The sequence below is a fragment of the Barbatula barbatula genome, assembly GCF_947034865.1.
Source record: "Barbatula barbatula genome assembly, chromosome: 13".
Lineage (NCBI taxonomy): Eukaryota > Metazoa > Chordata > Actinopteri > Cypriniformes > Nemacheilidae > Barbatula > Barbatula barbatula.
In genome coordinates this window covers 21231368-21248136 of record NC_136776.1, presented here as the reverse complement: position 1 = coordinate 21248136, position 16769 = coordinate 21231368, and the positions used below count along the sequence as shown (strand labels likewise).

The following is a 16769-nucleotide window of genomic DNA, read 5'->3' as shown; positions in this document are numbered from 1 at the left end:
CAGGAAAGTTTCTGAAACGTTATCAAAAAGATTTGAGTGTGTTACTTAGTTTGTAAACATGACAACATTTTTAGAAATGTTTACATTTTTATTGAACATAGATTATATTTATGTTTAGTACATAAATCATGTTTAATCTTTTTTGCTGTAAATATTCGTTTTTAAAGTCTATTTTAAATCGCAGTTTTATCACAAAGTTTCGAATGCGTTTCTTAATTTGTAAACATGACTATTTGTTTTAAATGTTCACATTTTTATTAAGTATATATAATACATATATATATATATATATATATATATATATATATATGTATATATAAATATATATATATATATATATATATATATATATTAAGTACATAAATCATGTTTAGTATATTTTTGCTATAAAATCATCATTTTAGACTTAATGAAATAGGAAACTTTCTGTACATTATCACAAAATTTCTAATACGTTCTTCAATTGTTTTACCTAAAATTATTTAATCATATTGATCAAACAAGTCATCATATAAATGATGTGGTGTTGTAAATATGTTATTCATCACAATCCATTAAGCATATTTGTTAAGTTTATTAGTATATAATTTTGTTTATACATTACAAATAAAGGTACAATAAATATTAGCACCCAAAATAGTCCTTGGGATTGTAAATACTTTATTTTAAAAGATATTCTCTAAATGCATTTCACATCATATTAACCGCTGACAATTTCCAGAATAAACAGAACATGCAATATTGCTCTTACCAGATAAAAGTCACTAAACAGAAAATGTGATTCAATTGAATGAACTTAAAAAATATGAGCTATATTAAATAAAATATCAGATAATCAAGCTTTGTCTACATCCATCTAATTTATGTATATTTACTGTATATTTTAGCATGAAGCATTTACAATTTGCATTCAACAGCCAAGTTTCTCATTGCTCTTTGACGTTGCATTAAACGTTTTGGTACCGATAATGGACTCAGATGTTCAGAATGTACATTTGAATGTCTTAAACTGATTCAAGCATAAATAAACACGTCCATTATTACATCACAATGCAGTTGCTTGACAGATTTTCATGCCATCAGGGGCTGCTCATGTGTGATCGTAAGTGCGTGAATCAGTCTGGAAATAACGTTGATTCAGAACTGAAAGCTTCTGGGGTGGTCGAAAAGAGTTTACTAGTTCAAGCGAAGCACTTTTTCAGAAAGTGAGTCATGTGAGTGTACACATGCTGATTGGCCGATCCTCCAAGGCCGTGATCTTCATCAGTGTACCACTGAGAGGGAGAGAGAGAGAGAGAGAGAGAGAGAGAGAGAGAAAAAGAGAATGAGAAATGACTGAAACAAGTGTGAGGTAGCCGAAGGGTAATGCAAGAAGAACTTAACATTATAAAATCACGTTCTGAAGCTCACAGTTGTCTTACCATTGCGTCAAAGTCCACTTGCTCATCGACTAGAGCTTTGGAGATCTGAGCGGCTTGTTGGAAGTGAACATTATCTAAAAATGGATGTGAGATGTGTTCACTTAAACATCATGTGATAATAATAATCTATACTACCTCTGAAAAGCATTTTCTGCAAGCTGATCATTTAACACACATTTACAAACTTGCTTAATGTAAATATGGTAAAGGATTACTTTTACTATAAGTGCTGCAGAGAGAGACAGAAGTGCTTTCTCACCGTCAGCAGTACCGTGCACCAGGAGGTACTGAACAGATTTAAAGTTCTTGGCTCTTCCCGTCACTGTGGAATTCTGCAAAACACGCAACATAAACACTTTTGACGCTTTCCTCTCATGAGTTATTTCATGCAGATGTTTGTGACGTCATTTTGGACTTTTTTCCAGACAGGAAGAGACTACTATAAAAGAACATGTACTTGTCAACTTACGTCATAAAAGTGTTGATTCTCTCTCTGCGTAAGCATGTATCTCTCCGTGTAAATAGAATCTGTTGGAAGACCAAACGATGCTTGAAATAGGTTTTAGTGCATTATGGGAATTTAATAAATGCGACACAGAAATGTATACAGATTTGGAACAACTCGAAGGTGAGTAAATGATGACAGAATCATATTTACAGTTATTTACCGTAATACTCCCATTTAGACACCGGAGCGACAGCCATGCCACATTTAAACACTCCACTGCCAGCTCCCAAAACCATCGAAGTGACGTATCCACCGTAAGACTGCGTTAGAAACAAAGCGGCCTCAATATATTTTGTGATCATATGTTTTTAGGGCAATGAACAAATAATATTTCTGGTGGAAACTTACCCAGCCCCAGATGGCAATTCTGTCTTTATCTATGAAGCCCATATTAATAAACTGTCTAAAAGCAATTAAGAGAAATAATCGATAGTTTTTATTACATTTTCCATTTTTACAAACAATCTGGTAAAACAGTCAAAGATAAAGTATAGAACTTTTACAAATATCAACATGGTTTGTTTAGGTTTTGATTTCAGATACTCAAAATATTAACTCCCAAGTTGAGACCTACGTATTTATGCTTCTAAAGTGCTATTATTTAATATAAATAATTGTGTTATATTAATTATATCATATATTTTTGTTTTAAAAAACTTTAAAAAGTCATTTAGGATGGCTTGAGAAAATATTTTGGGTGAACTTTACTTTTGAATAATGGGCTAGTTGCACAAGATGGCGCCGGTGAGCTTTTGCGTCGCCATGTTTGGCAAACACACTTCCGGTCATATAACACTATCGAGTTGTTTTGTCTCAGCAATGTAAAGAGGATGTGTCATGTCACTGATATATTACTTTCCACTTTTTAATCTAAAAAACACACATATTTGCAGGCCAAAAAAACTCCTTCTCCTATACAGTGTTAATCTACCAGAAATTATTCTGCCGCCTCTGGCGTCCCAAAAGCTCACGGGCGCCATATTGCGCAACTAGCGAGTTGTCACCGCTTTATTTTATTTGCATTGAAACATTCACTTGAGCACAACACATATGCTTGTTTTTACCTTGCGGCGGTGATCTGATCTTCTACATCGTAGGTACCAAGTCGTTTGTAGATGGAATGCATGACTTTGTCTCCTTGGTAACCGCTTCCTCTTCCGTCAAAGCTGGCCACGATCACATTCTCAGTGCTGGCCCAGTATGTAGACCATCCCACCCTGAAGCGAAAATCTGACTTCTGACTGCAAGGACCCGCGTATCTACAGATGTATGTCGTTTCGTCAATAAACAAGATTTGTTAAGGTACTTCGGACAAATCGATTTACTGGAAAATATTGCCAGCTTACACATCAATAAGCAGGGGGTATTTTTTGGATCTGTCGAACCTGGGAGGCAATGTCATCTGGTACCAGAGGTCTGTATGAAGAAATGAAAAGACAGATAAGGATCGGATTTGCTTTGGAATGAAACGAAAACATACTTTTTTCGTTTGTTATGTAATCTGCTGTAAAATACAGTTTTACCAAAATCTCCGATCTTCAGAGTCCCGTGTGTAACTGACGGCATTGCGATGTCTTGCAAAACGCCTTCCAGTTCTTTGTTGTCTTCAAGAACTCTCAGTTCTATAAAAAATACAAGAATTTAAATGTTTACGCATTCACCAACATTGCAAATTTGTATAATGCCAAAATCAATTCTTTGCTATCCCTTTATTGGTTAGTGTGCGCCAACCATTAGGCCACGCCTCCAATCAATCAATATTCTTCTAAGTATATAACAGTACCTGATCCATCTTGACTGTTTCTGAGGGTGTACAGAGGAGGTCCAGGCCCTATGGACACAAACAGATAACAAGACAACATCAGATCCTTGCATGTGCTTTAATGTATGTTGCATTACATGTGAATACAATAGTGCTTACCCGAACAGTCCATGCGATAGTACGTCCCTTTACGGCTGAATTGAGCCGAATTATATTTACACCTGTCCTCATTCAATGTGCATGTCAGGCACACAGGCTTAGAATAAGAAGCGTCATTTATGATAATTCTGCAGGGGGTTAAAAGCATTGAAATCTTGCTTTCAGATCATGAACAATTAGATGGTTTCTGATCATCATACTTACTTGTAAACGTTTCTTTGTCCCGGTTGGCCATTGTGTTCGTTACTGACATAATATCTATTGAAAATAAAGGAAGACATGTAAGGAAATACACTGGGGAAACACACAATTGTTCGACGTTTATAGAAAACTAACATGGCATCTTCTGTGACTTTAAGAATGCTGATGACCTCCCATTTGCCTCTGGTCAGAAATACTGGGGCTGTCTACAAGAAAGGACAATATTGTACAACATCACAAATAATCAGTAAATTCAACCGCATTTTAAAAAGGGTTTGTACTACAACAAGAAGGAAAACATATTACTTTTTTATTGCTTTTGGTTGAATGTAAAATGAAACACAAACAGGATCTGCTAAACATTTGCACAAATCTTTAATTATTTATACATTTGTGTTTTGTAAACTGTTTCAACTCACTCCATTAAAATAAGCAAGATGTTTAAACCCTTCTCCATCACTCAGTACGTAATAACAACTGCCGCCATCGGGTTGAAAGACAGGTTCATCTGGAGAGACCTGTGAAAACAACGCAAGATAAATCAACAAACAAACATTTCACCTCAAACTAACGTTAACTCCAAATTAACGTTAAATCTAATGTTTTTCGCCAACGACATACCCGACCAACCCAACCCGTGCTGCTTGTAAGAACCTGGTTCTGTCAAAAACACAAAAAGACATATTTTAACATTTTTAATATTGGCATAAAGTTTGCTACTGGACCTTTCAGACTTTTAGACATAAATGACTTCGGTCAACACCATAAAGACATTGAAACCATTTTCACTTATAAAAATGGTTGATGGTTACGCTCATAAACCATCAGTGTGACTAAACAATTTCAAACTTACCAACGAATTTTCGCTCCACGTCCCATTGTCAAAATCATACACTGTTAAAACCACATAGTTCTGTGTCCTCTTCTGCCACTGCACTGCAATGCGCTCATCCGTCGCCCATGTCACCGTGCTCAGGTAATGTTCTCTGTTATGAAGCACCTCATTTTAGATATAAGAAAATTTGAAGAACCCATGTAAATGCAAGCAAGCAAGGTATTACCCTGCCCCAACATCACTGGGGGCTGAAACTTCAGCGATGGCGGATGTGTTTGTATCCAAGACGAACAGTTTCACGATTGGGTTTGGGGTTCCCGGCTGGAAGTCGCACAAGAAAGTATCATAAACCTGTTGGGCATATTAGCTCAATGTCTGTGCGCGCTCAAGTCTTTTACCTTGGGGTACGGTACGAAGACCGTTTCTGGATACTGCTCTTTTCCGTACCATGTGTACTCGATGTTATGGACGCCCGAGTCGTTGAATTGGGCGTAGGCCACAAACCTTCCACCTGGTGCCCACCACAAAGCAAAGTTTGTGGAGAACATCTCTTCTGCAGAAGAAACAAATATGGCAGATTGTCAGACAGGTAAAAAGGACACATCACTGATACGATCGGCTGTCGTTCAATACCTTCATACACCCAATCAGGAATGCCGTTGAGGATCAGATTGTGGGCTCCGTTCTCAGTGACCTGATGCGAAGGGGAAGCCGGGGTTTCTTTCACATAGACGTTGTATTTCCACACATAAGCCTGCATGGATGTAAAAACTACATGCATTTCTCTTTCGCTAGTTGTGAGCAATTTGTTAGCAAAAACAGATTTAGGTTATGACAGACTGAAATTCTGAATGATGTTACGATTAATTGATTTCTTACCAGTTTGTGACCAATTGGTGACCAAGCGAGGTACTGAATTTCATGTGGGATATCTGTATTTATAAAATCCCTGAAATACAAAGTTCAAAAATGCTAATTTGCATAAATGTTTAGCCAGGGTACAAGATATTTGCAGTTTTGCTCGTCCGCCATATTGGGGAGGGCATGACTGCACTATAAATGCATACAAACAAACAAGAGAGCTGCGATTCTTAGCAAACAACCAAACCAAAGTTGACATTTATAAACGATTTCAATTAGTTTTTTTACATTTAATTAGAATGAACATTTTATACTCCACATAGATCAATGCATTGGAATTGGTATAGACATGTAAACTTAATTGTGCTTTTTAACCCAGGTTCCCCATTTATTTGTTTGAGTTTATAGGGCAATTTTGCCCTCTTCAATATGGTGGTATCGTTGACATATGATTCAGTGGTCAACATGGTGTCAATGTATAATTTTAGAAAACAAACTAGCAAACATACTTGTTTTCCAGGTCATAAATAGAGTACGATGCCGTGTACGAGTGTCTCCACAGCTGTTGAAGAACGTTAAAAGTTTATAGACGAATACTGGGCCGACACTTAAATGAAAGTGTTTGATGGGTTACCTTTGTGTAGTTGCTCAGGAAACAGACGTATTTTCGATCGGCTGACACCATGTAATCGTAAGCTGCCACACGGGCCTAAATGCAAATTAATTCATGATTGATATACACACCAAACATTTCTTCATACAGGTAGCTCCGCAACACATTCATACCACTGGATAAGCCAACGGGTAAAGTGAATTTGTACGTGTGTGTACAAAAGTTGTCTGGTCGAGATAGGAAATGTTCCAAATGCTCTAATGTGTGAAAGATCTTACAAACAACTGATGGTTGAGGAATTCACTTCCATTTCCTGTAAGCGCCTTGATCAGGTATATGGAACCGTCTCCTGACTTGTGAAGATATTCATCATCTATGGATGGAAAAAGAATCGACAATTGGGTGACTTTGCATAACATGCTGTTTTTATCAGAGTTTAAATAGAATCTTAGAAAAAAACCCACTGTAGTATTTTTATATTTTAAGGTACTATGATTATCACATGGTGTTGTGAACATGTGGCATGGTAACACCACATAACATTTGCATTTATTCACTTGGCAGACGCTTTTATCCAAAGCCACTTACAAGTAGGAGAGCATATACAGTACTTTTAGTTTACAAGGCCATGTTTAGGAGGATTAAAGCTGGAGTAAGCAAGGGACAGAATGAACTTATTTCTTTTAGACATGGACACTACTTCTTAATTTTTTACATGACAATAGGCCTACATTACTTTTTAACGTATATGTTGGATCACCAAATACCAAATGTTTTCCTGTTTAAAGTTATCATTCAGGATCATGGTGTATTTTAGCGTACCGTGGTATTATCATCTGAGACCATACTTTCACTAACACAGTGTTTTTATTTTGTCAGTATGCTACTTTTATACATTTCCCCACACAGTAGCCTACCTGAGACCCAACGCAGGTTATATGACTTGCTTCTAGCAGTGTTGTTGAAGTAGTCTTCAAGTGTGAAGGTCTTCTGGGGTTGTGTTTTATCCTCTGACAGATAGACAGACAGACAGACAGATATAACTTATTTTTAATAACATGTGTGTGAATACATGTGTGTGAGTATGAAACCAGAGCTGTAAGCAAAGTCATTATCCTGTACAAAGTTCAGTTCCAGGCAAGATAATGGCGCAGATAACTACTGGAAAGGGTTGAGCATCTAAAAAAAAAACTTCATTCACATCTTATAAAACCATAAAACATGCATAAGGGAGCATTTGACTTGTAACAGGTTTGGAAAAAAAACTAATTGCAAACAAAGTTAGATTCCATTACGCAAATGAATAAACGCATCCTTGTGTAAGCGCCTACCTTTGAGAAATATGACAGTCGGCACAGTTATTAAGACAACGATCACTGCTATCCCAACTGCGGCCAAAATCCATTTTCCAATTTCCTGAAACATGTCATGAGGAATAAAATCATACAAAATCAGGATTACACGATGCACATTTACAAAACGCGTAGTGCGTAAAACGCATCCTCTCCAAATGCGCTGTTACGCACTCGATCTTTCAAACCTTCCGAAGTTAAATGCAATTTACAACAAGTTGTACGCCAAAAATATTTGCTGTATTGGGACTTACTGACCATCTTGCGACAGTCCCGGTTCGGTATTCCGCTATTCTTCAACGTAAACCGCTTTCCGTGTTTGCGCTTCTCAAGGCACTATTGTTAAATATTACCAACGCGTTGCTTGTAAAGGCAACAATAAAATCGTGTTAGATTAAAGTTCGCATTCCTCTAATGATCTCTTTAGATCAGCCAGTGATGCAGAGATGTATCTGTACAAATGTCAAAGTCTCATGTATGGATATAGTTAAACATTGATTGCGTTCTGATTGATCGTGTTGTTCTTTCACTTACAATATAAATAAATCCAAACGTGAAATGTATATTATTTTAAATAGGCAATGTGAAATTGATTTTCCAAATAAACGTGTTGATCGTTTAAATAAATTAGGTCAAACATTTGGATGAAGCTTTGGCATAATGTTGTCAACGTTAGACCGCAACCCAATATGCTATATGAAAATATTTCAATGTATAATATTATAAAACATATAGTAGCCATAAACAATTAAATGTGTTATCAGTAAGCGAACGAGCATTAATAACTAAACAATTAATAAAAGCATATGGTCCATTTATAACCTCATGGAATGCCAGCATTCCTTTGAACATACATTACAGTATTCAAACATTTTTATTAAGGGTTATAACATTTATGAGGGTCATTACTGCAAATAATAAATAATGTCCGAGGTGACACAGGCGCACTTCCTCAAGTTATTTCAAAGGAGACAAGAGCCTCCCCCAACTCATAAAACTGTCAGTGAGGCAAACAAAAAAATGTGCATGCAGGAAATCATTAAACATTTCAGATTACGCATTCGTTCACAAAACCACGACAAGAAACACATGAAGAAGATTATTTACATTAGTCATTCAGCAGACGCGACATGCCATACAGGAGAAATAGTCCATTAGGTGCTAATACAAAGTTACTAGTTTCAACAAAAGCCAGACCACGACCACTTTGAGAGAAAGAGGGTTAGTGTACATACACGTTTTATTAAGACGATTTAATCATTTACAAAGATAAAAGACTATTGAAACGTTAAGTATGTTTGTTAGTAGAACAATACATTTCGTTCAGATCTGAATCGATTCAGTGGTAAAATTGAATTTTTTCAGAGAACCAATTTCAACATTAAGTTACAAAATGCTATTGAACGATGTCCCAGCTGAAATGGATTCATCTTGAACTGTTAAATAGCATTATGGTGTTGATTTCTCAAGACACGTTGTCTATTGCTCAAGCATTGCTGTGTGTTTACAAAGAATGCGTATTTATTTATATTGGAGTCTGGGTGGGGTGCTCCCTGGATAACCACGGAGGCACTTGGGTTTGTTCAGACAGTGCATAACACGCCATCCAAAGCCACAGCGAACACAACAACAGTCGGGAAACTGAGAAATCCCGATCTCCATCCCAGTCTCTCCGCATCTCATTCTGCTATAAACTCGTTTTCATATTGAGAATCTCAGATCTCAAAAAAGATGCTCAAAGAGATAAAGTCGTTCAAACGTGAATGTGTTTAGAGGTTAACCATGACATCAATGTGTAAAGTTAGACACAAATGTGCAGTTAGTGTGTTACGACCCACTTTGCTTTGAACATTTTGATGTCTTCCACGTCGGCTCGGTCGACGCTTTTAAGACCGACAGGACTTACATATTTTTTATCTGATGAAGATTGTGCATATTACTTTTGAGTTTAATTGCAACCTTGAACAACAAATGTTTGATACAAAATAGGAAACGTTTGTACAGAAATGTCGTACAAATGTCGGCAGCAAGTCATCTTTAAAAAACGTTCAACAGTGGAAAGCGTGGCTTTAAAAGCCTGTTAAAAGCTTAACAAATATCATAGTGTCTCTTTTATTGACCGAGCTTCAGGAGGAACTATCTGTCTCATCTGCAGACTTCCTCCGCAAACAAACGCATCAATTCGGTGTAATGCAGCATGGACCGTGGAAGTTAAAACGTCCCCGACAGATGCGGTCGTGTTAAACAGGTGATGTGTTTTAACGAGATTCGGCTTACATCAGCGTCCGAGCAATGACTAGTTTACCAAAACGAGTAAATAATAAACAGTCATGGCACTTCTGGGTCAGGCTTTGCTCGGATCAGAATGCAATTGCAATAAAGGTCATCAAAGCAAAAACTGAAAAACTGTGGCTTTCTTTCTTCTGCAGAACGCAAAAGAAGATATTTTGAAGAATGTTGGTAACCTAACGACACTAAACCCAATTGTGGGATCACAAAACCACTGCAACATTTCTCAAAATATCTTCTTTTGTGTTCCACAGAAATGAAGTCACACACAGGTTTTGTGCCACATGATGGTGAATAAGTGACAGAATTAAAATTTCTAGGTAGACTTGCGCTTCAATACATTTTATAATTCATATTTTAATGCTTTTCCCTCTAGAAATAGATCACTGGATTCAACACAACCGCTGGATTATTCATCATAGTATGACTGCAGTCGTTTTAAGGCCGGATGCGTGTTACCTGTTGTAAACTGGAGATTGTTTACTGAAGATAAAGGTCAGTTTTCTTTACTTAGATGAAAGGCTCATTTTATTGATGATCATATCGCTTTTTAACATAAAGGGGGTCCGGCCTACATGCTTACATTCTCCTGTGTCATAGAGAAAAAACAATTATAATGTTAAAAACACATCCATTGCATCGCAAGTATATACTCCCCTGTTAGGGAAACAGAATAAAAGAGACAGTTGAAGGTAAAACAGGTATTGTTCTTCAAAGTCTCCTGTTTAATTTTGGTCCTTGATGGCAGCGCCATCTGCTGACCAGGTACAGAAATGGCTCCAGGGAAAGTTCATCCAAAAAAGAAAATGATTTAATTTGTTTATCTTGTCATTCCAAACCTGTTTGGCTTTCTTTCTTCTGCAGAACACAAAAATATTTTGAAGAATGTTGGTAACCCAACAACATTGACTACCATTGTATGAAAGGACACAAAACCACTGACACATTTCTCAAAATATTTTCTTTTGGGTTCCACAGATGAATAGAGTACTGAACTACTAAAAGCTGACAGAATTTTATCTTTGGGTAAGCAAAGAAAATCTAATAGTGGACTTTGTGTATCTACCGACTTACACAAAGGCAATCTCTATCTAAATGCTCCTTACAGTTCAGTTTTGCTTGTATTTTTCACCGCTCTGTAAATGTGAACGTCCCTTTCGGAGTCATAATGGACCTCTTGCACAGAGAACCTCTGTCTAAGGTCCATCAGGAACCGTTCGTCACGCTCGTATCGTATCCGGCAGGACAACAAAACCACAGTGTTCTCCGAGCTAAGGTGCTCAAGGGTTTCCAATAGCGCAGGGAACGTCTCTTCCAGGTACACAATGTCAGCTCCTAACACGAGCTCATAACTGCCTGGTGGGTAGAGATCTAGATTTTCCCCCCAGGTGAGTTCAGATACCTCCACTGAAGGCTGCTGGCTGGGAGGAATGTTTTCTTGCACATTAGCAGCCAAAAATTCCAAGGCAGGTTTTCGATCTGTAATGGTCACATTTGCGCCTGCAAAAACACAAATGTTACTTAAAGGGATAGTTTAAGCAAAATGAAACATTATTTAAAATAACGAGTTACACTAAAATATAAAACAAGATGGAAAACGTATTGCACATGCTTACCGAGAAGAGCAGCTACAATGCCCACCAAACCTGTGCCCGCTCCAAGCTCAATAGCTCTCTTTCCTTTGAGGTCAATGGTACCCATTTCCATAAACATGCAGAGCACCACCGCCTATTTGAGGAAGAATGAAACACGATGAAGCTCAAGCTAAACATTTAAAGGAGTAGTTCATTTTCAAAATAAATGTTCATGATCATTTACTCACCCCTATGTCATCCAAGATATTTATGTATTTGTTTCTATAGTTAGAAATAAATTAAGGTTATTTAGTCATTCCAGGATGTTTCATAGTGGACTTCAATGGACTCCAAACGGTTGAAGGTCAAAATGACAGTTTCAGTGCTGTTTCAAAGGGCTTTAAACGATACCAGATGATGAATAAGAGTCTTGTCTAGCGAAACGATCGGCCATTTAAAAAAAATGTATATGCTGTATAAACACAAATGCTCCCCCTGATCTGTTATGCGATGCGCGTTCATGACTCCACGTAATATGTAATTACGTTGAAAACGTCACGCTTGAGGTAGGCGGAAGTACCGACAAGTAAAATCTAGTTTAAAGCCCGGATCAGATTCAAGTCATTGATGCTTGCTTACAGGACTATCACTGGATCTGGGCCGGCATACTTTCATACCCTACTACAAGCCTACACCCCATCAAGAACCCTGCGTTCAGCAAACGAGCGGCGCCCTGTAATGCCTTCTCCTTAACAACTCCTTCCTGGTGGAACATTCTTCCCAATGCGGTCTGGTCAACCACATCTCTCACAACCTTCAAAAAACTACTTAAAACACACCTCTTCGGTGAATACTTGACAATACAAGCAGAGACAAATAAAAAAAAAGTAGACCTACACTAACTCTCTTCTCTCAACAGGTAGTGGTCTAGCTTTTGTTGAAACTAGTAACTTTGTATTAGCACCTAATGTACTATTGCTCTTGTATGACATATCGCTTATTGCGCCCTGAACTCTTTGTAAGTCGCTTTGGATAAAAGCGTCTACTAAATGTAAATGTAAAGCTGCACTGAAATGTAATTTTGACCTTTAACCTTTTGGAGTCCATTGAAGTCCATGGAAAACAAACCTGGAATTTGTTCATCAAAAACCTTTATTTATTTTCAAATAAAAAAAACAAATACACAAACATCTGACACGGGGGCAAGCATACTATCATGAAACTTTATTTTGAAAATGAACTACTCCTTTAACTGCAAAAAGAAACCCATCCACTTCCTTCTTTAACAGCTTCTGTCCCCCGTCAAGATCAATATTGACACCAAAATAATGAAATAAATAAAAACTCACAGCGTCCCACACCACAGCGGCCACACCCAACTGGTTCCAGTTCTGGCTGATTCTGATCCTGTGATTGGCCAGATGGAATTCGGCTGAGCTCTCGTGCAACTTGGAAAGAGCCGGAAGTAGGTTCTCATTATAGGGCACCAAAGCCATGCTGAGCTGTAAACGTCTCTCAAAATCACCTAGAAACAAGCTTTAATTTTAAAACAATGAATATAAGAATTACAATTTGATTTTGTATCACGAACCGTCCGTTCTAAAACGTATTCAGATTATAAATCGTATTGTATATAATGTAGGCCTACCTATGACGTTACCATATTCTTATTATAAACGTTTAAAATATCACTTCTAACTAAAACATTTTAAAAGAAAACCAAACGGAGATTTAATACAAGCAGAGATCTTCAGCCCGCTGAGTTCAACGATCACTTATTCGCGTGTTGTTACAGCTGTCGTTACTCAACTGCGCCATCAAATGTTTCGGAGTGCAACTGCACCCTCGACAGTCCAGTAAGTGCAAAACGACTCCAGGCAAATACACACAAGGAAATTATGTGACACATTACAGCATTAAGCATGATATGGCTTAAGCATCAAAACCTTTGAGTTATCTTAACAACATCAATTCTGCTGAAAACAAAACTTTTAACAGATAAATAAACAGTTTGGAAGATGGTTTCCGCATACGATTTGTTATTATATGTGGTAAATGTATCATAAGGACTTTTAATGAAATTACTTTAGTAAATTACGTTATCATTTGTATTAATGACGCACATTAGTTCAGATGTTTTATAGACGACTGCAAATAAGCATTTTCTTTAAGACAAAGGCATACGACAAAATATCCTTTACGTGGTCTGAACTTTAGATAACGTTCTCTCAGAGTTCTCAAAATGTTGCCGGAAATAAATGTAAACACGTGAAATTGAATTTGATCTCTTGTGAATAGAAATCCTCGCTTGTCGTGGACAACATTTAAAACATAAATATCCCAAATACCTAAACATTTTCTCTTTCTCACTAACTAATCTATTCACATATTAGGCAATTTTATGTTATTATGTTGCAATACTCACTTATATTATGTGTAGGCTAATTCAGTCAGTAAATACGTTTAAAACAGTATCTGTCTCTCATAATTTTAAAGTCAATTTTGGTATTGAAGCCCCCTTTAAGATGTCATGGAGTTGTGAAAGGAAACAATCATTTCAGACATTTCATTTGCAACACGTTTATTATATCAGCACAGGTGTACTGGTGCTGCAGTAGTCGGGCGGTGTGGAGGTATGGATGACTGAATATGGATGGATTTAGAGGTTAGACGTCACTCCGTCAGGCGTTTGATGGACTGGACCGTGGGGCAGACGGCACCCCAGTCCACGGGTTTACTGTATTCCCCCTTCTCCAGTAGATACTGACGCCCCCTGTAGTTTGGGTGCTCGTAGAAGATCCAGACACCATCCAGCACCTTGCAGGAGTGGACCTCGCGGGTACGGAAGCGGTCCACCACGGACGGGCAGTCCTCGGTGGTCTCGTACACCTGGCCGCCGAAGTCTCCTTTGTCGTAGAGCTGGATCTTGTACTCGGAACCACTGACCTGAAGGGGAAGGGACATAGTTTGAGGTACAAGTCCACGGTTGGGTAGAATATGGACCAAATCCAATGGTTGTTTTAAAATAAGATAGAACATGTCCATAAAAAATAAAAAGTGGACACTTTGCCATCCCATTAGGCTATTAGTTGAGCAGCAAACAAAAACAAATTGTTCCTAATGTGAGTTAGACTTACATAATGGATCATTTTGCAGGAACAGAGGCGATCATTGAGACCCATCCAGCGCTGGTAATCCAGATACTCACCTCGGGTCAGCACGTACTGGTAGCCCATGAAGTTAGGCCTCTCGTACAACACCCAAACGCCACTCTCCACATGGATGGAGTTGCACCGGTTCAGGTAGACGTGGAAGTCAGAACAGTCGCTGTCGCATTCGTACCGACGACCCTGGAAGTTTTTGTCCTCGTAGAAAATGATCTGGACAGGGCAGACGGGGGATTGTATTTCATCCAATGTTAATAAATGCACGAGTAGTCACATTACGACTCAGTTTGACATCTCATTCAATATGGATTTAGTAGTAGTATATAGGTTAAATTACACCAAATAAATATTGATGGAAGGATTATTATATCAAATAAAAATATATAACAACCAATATATTGCTGGAAGGAATGTATTCTATAAAAATATATACCAAATGAATAGTGATGGAAGTAATATATTATATTAAAATAGAAATATGTACAAATATACCTTATAAACATTGATAGAAGGAATATATTATAAAAAATACATACAAAAATACAAATGTTTTACCATTTAACATTTTTTAATCTATAAATACAGTCATAAAGTATTTCTATAGTGCTTTTTACAATTTTGCAATGCTGCAAAGCAGCTGCACAGAAAAAATCTTGTGAAAACTGAAAAATATGTAGACATGGCAAAATAAAGATAATAAATAATAAACATAATACTACATAATTTAATAAAAAATAAAATGGAAAAAGAAATAGGGAAAAATAAACTAATTATGTATAGAAATAGGCCTATGTATAATTATAAAAACATAAAAAGTAAAAACATAAAATAAATACAATTTTATATATATATAGGCCTATATATATATATATATGTGTTCTTTTTTAAATAAGCATTTAATATCAGTCCTGATCACCTTCGTACTCACCCGGTCCATTCTGCAGAGGTTCGGCTGGGGACGCTCCTGTGGAGGGGTAGTGAGGAGCTGTGCTGGTTCAGGCCCACCCAAGCACGTCTCTTTTATACCCAGACATTTCTGTGTAAAGAGGACATTCGCCTTGTCATGAAAACCAGGTCCAAAAATTGAGCCAGTACTTTCTGGTAAAGACAGGTGGGATTACGGGGTACAGAGATCAACGCTGTGGTCCATTCGTGTGTGTGTTCAGTCATGTTGGTATGCACACACACTCATGAAGATTTTCCCTCTTTCCTGTTTTTATTGATTCTATACCCAAAGTATTGAAATGACTGGTGATATAATATAGAATACGTAATAGACACAATGACACGTGAACACATTGCCAAATGTGTAAACACGCAGTCAAACGCACACAAAATGGCCTTTTTGGTTGCTGGCGTTAATAGTACCAAATTTCTACAGTTTTGATGAGTTTTATAACCCACACAGATACAATTTGATTCTTTCACGGTTTCTTTTTAATAACACACTTTGATTTATTTATATTGATTTTATTCCTATTGTATTCTTTGTTTATGTTTTTCTGGCACTAAATCATATTACACTTTGTATTATTTCTTTGTTTATTTTACTTAGTTTACACCGTACAATTTTTAATCGCACACAGCTATTCTAGTTTGGCACTACAAACAGACTTTTAATGCATACGAAGCACAATTTGAAGCAAAAATGATTTTTTTCTACAAATATCAACTTGACATTGAAAGACAGATAAACCAAAACTTTTGAGTGTGTTTATACACAACTGCCCTACTACTAAAGAGTATTACAAAAACCATTGATGTGTGACCTGCATGTTTAAATACGACCAACAGATGGCCCCATTTATCCATCTTGACTGTATTTTTGGATAGCATGAACTTTTTAAGTCATTTCAACAATTTTGACCACAGAAAATGTGATTTATATGATAATATTATTATAATATTTATTTACTTATTCAATATAATGTTTTAAATGATATAAACATCAAGTTCTGTCTTTATATTAATATATTAATATAATATTAATGTTAATATAATATAAAGTCTATCTTTTTTATTTCAGT

General features: G+C 36.9%; 3 protein-coding genes across 5 annotated transcripts; all 3 read right to left on the bottom strand.

Moving 5' to 3' along the window:
* Positions 1-639: 639 nt before the first annotated feature.
* Positions 640-8149, bottom strand: dpp4 (dipeptidyl-peptidase 4). Its single transcript, XM_079471576.1, has 26 exons — positions 7971-8149; positions 7692-7776; positions 7278-7370; positions 6639-6733; positions 6382-6456; positions 6257-6309; positions 5766-5835; positions 5520-5640; positions 5285-5439; positions 5113-5207; positions 4905-5037; positions 4673-4711; positions 4471-4569; positions 4187-4257; positions 4055-4108; positions 3851-3978; positions 3713-3760; positions 3453-3551; positions 3276-3345; positions 2994-3188; positions 2278-2332; positions 2090-2189; positions 1891-1949; positions 1681-1753; positions 1422-1495; positions 640-1274 (listed from the first exon to the last, which is right to left on the bottom strand). The coding sequence occupies exons 1-26, from the start codon at positions 7971-7973 to the stop codon at positions 1182-1184; spliced, it is 2235 nt and encodes a 744-aa protein (XP_079327702.1). The 5' UTR covers positions 7974-8149; the 3' UTR covers positions 640-1181.
* A 772-nt stretch (positions 8150-8921) lies between these two features.
* mettl21a (methyltransferase 21A, HSPA lysine) lies at positions 8922-13408 on the bottom strand. Of its 2 annotated transcripts, none has more exons than XM_079471414.1 (4): positions 13224-13408; positions 12925-13111; positions 11618-11729; positions 8922-11501 (listed from the first exon to the last, which is right to left on the bottom strand). In XM_079471414.1, the coding sequence occupies exons 2-4, from the start codon at positions 13069-13071 to the stop codon at positions 11104-11106; spliced, it is 657 nt and encodes a 218-aa protein (XP_079327540.1). In that variant the 5' UTR covers positions 13072-13111; positions 13224-13408; the 3' UTR covers positions 8922-11103. The 2 variants fall into 2 exon arrangements, with proteins under 2 accessions (XP_079327540.1, XP_079327541.1); XM_079471415.1 differs by having other exon boundaries at positions 10250-11501; positions 12925-13100; positions 13224-13377.
* A 725-nt stretch (positions 13409-14133) lies between these two features.
* On the bottom strand, positions 14134-15733 carry crygs1 (crystallin, gamma S1). Of its 2 annotated transcripts, none has more exons than XM_079470938.1 (3): positions 15671-15733; positions 14713-14955; positions 14134-14521 (listed from the first exon to the last, which is right to left on the bottom strand). In XM_079470938.1, the coding sequence occupies exons 1-3, from the start codon at positions 15677-15679 to the stop codon at positions 14249-14251; spliced, it is 525 nt and encodes a 174-aa protein (XP_079327064.1). In that variant the 5' UTR covers positions 15680-15733; the 3' UTR covers positions 14134-14248. The 2 variants fall into 2 exon arrangements, with proteins under 2 accessions (XP_079327064.1, XP_079327065.1); XM_079470939.1 differs by having other exon boundaries at positions 14143-14521; positions 15659-15728.
* Positions 15734-16769: the final 1036 nt, after the last annotated feature.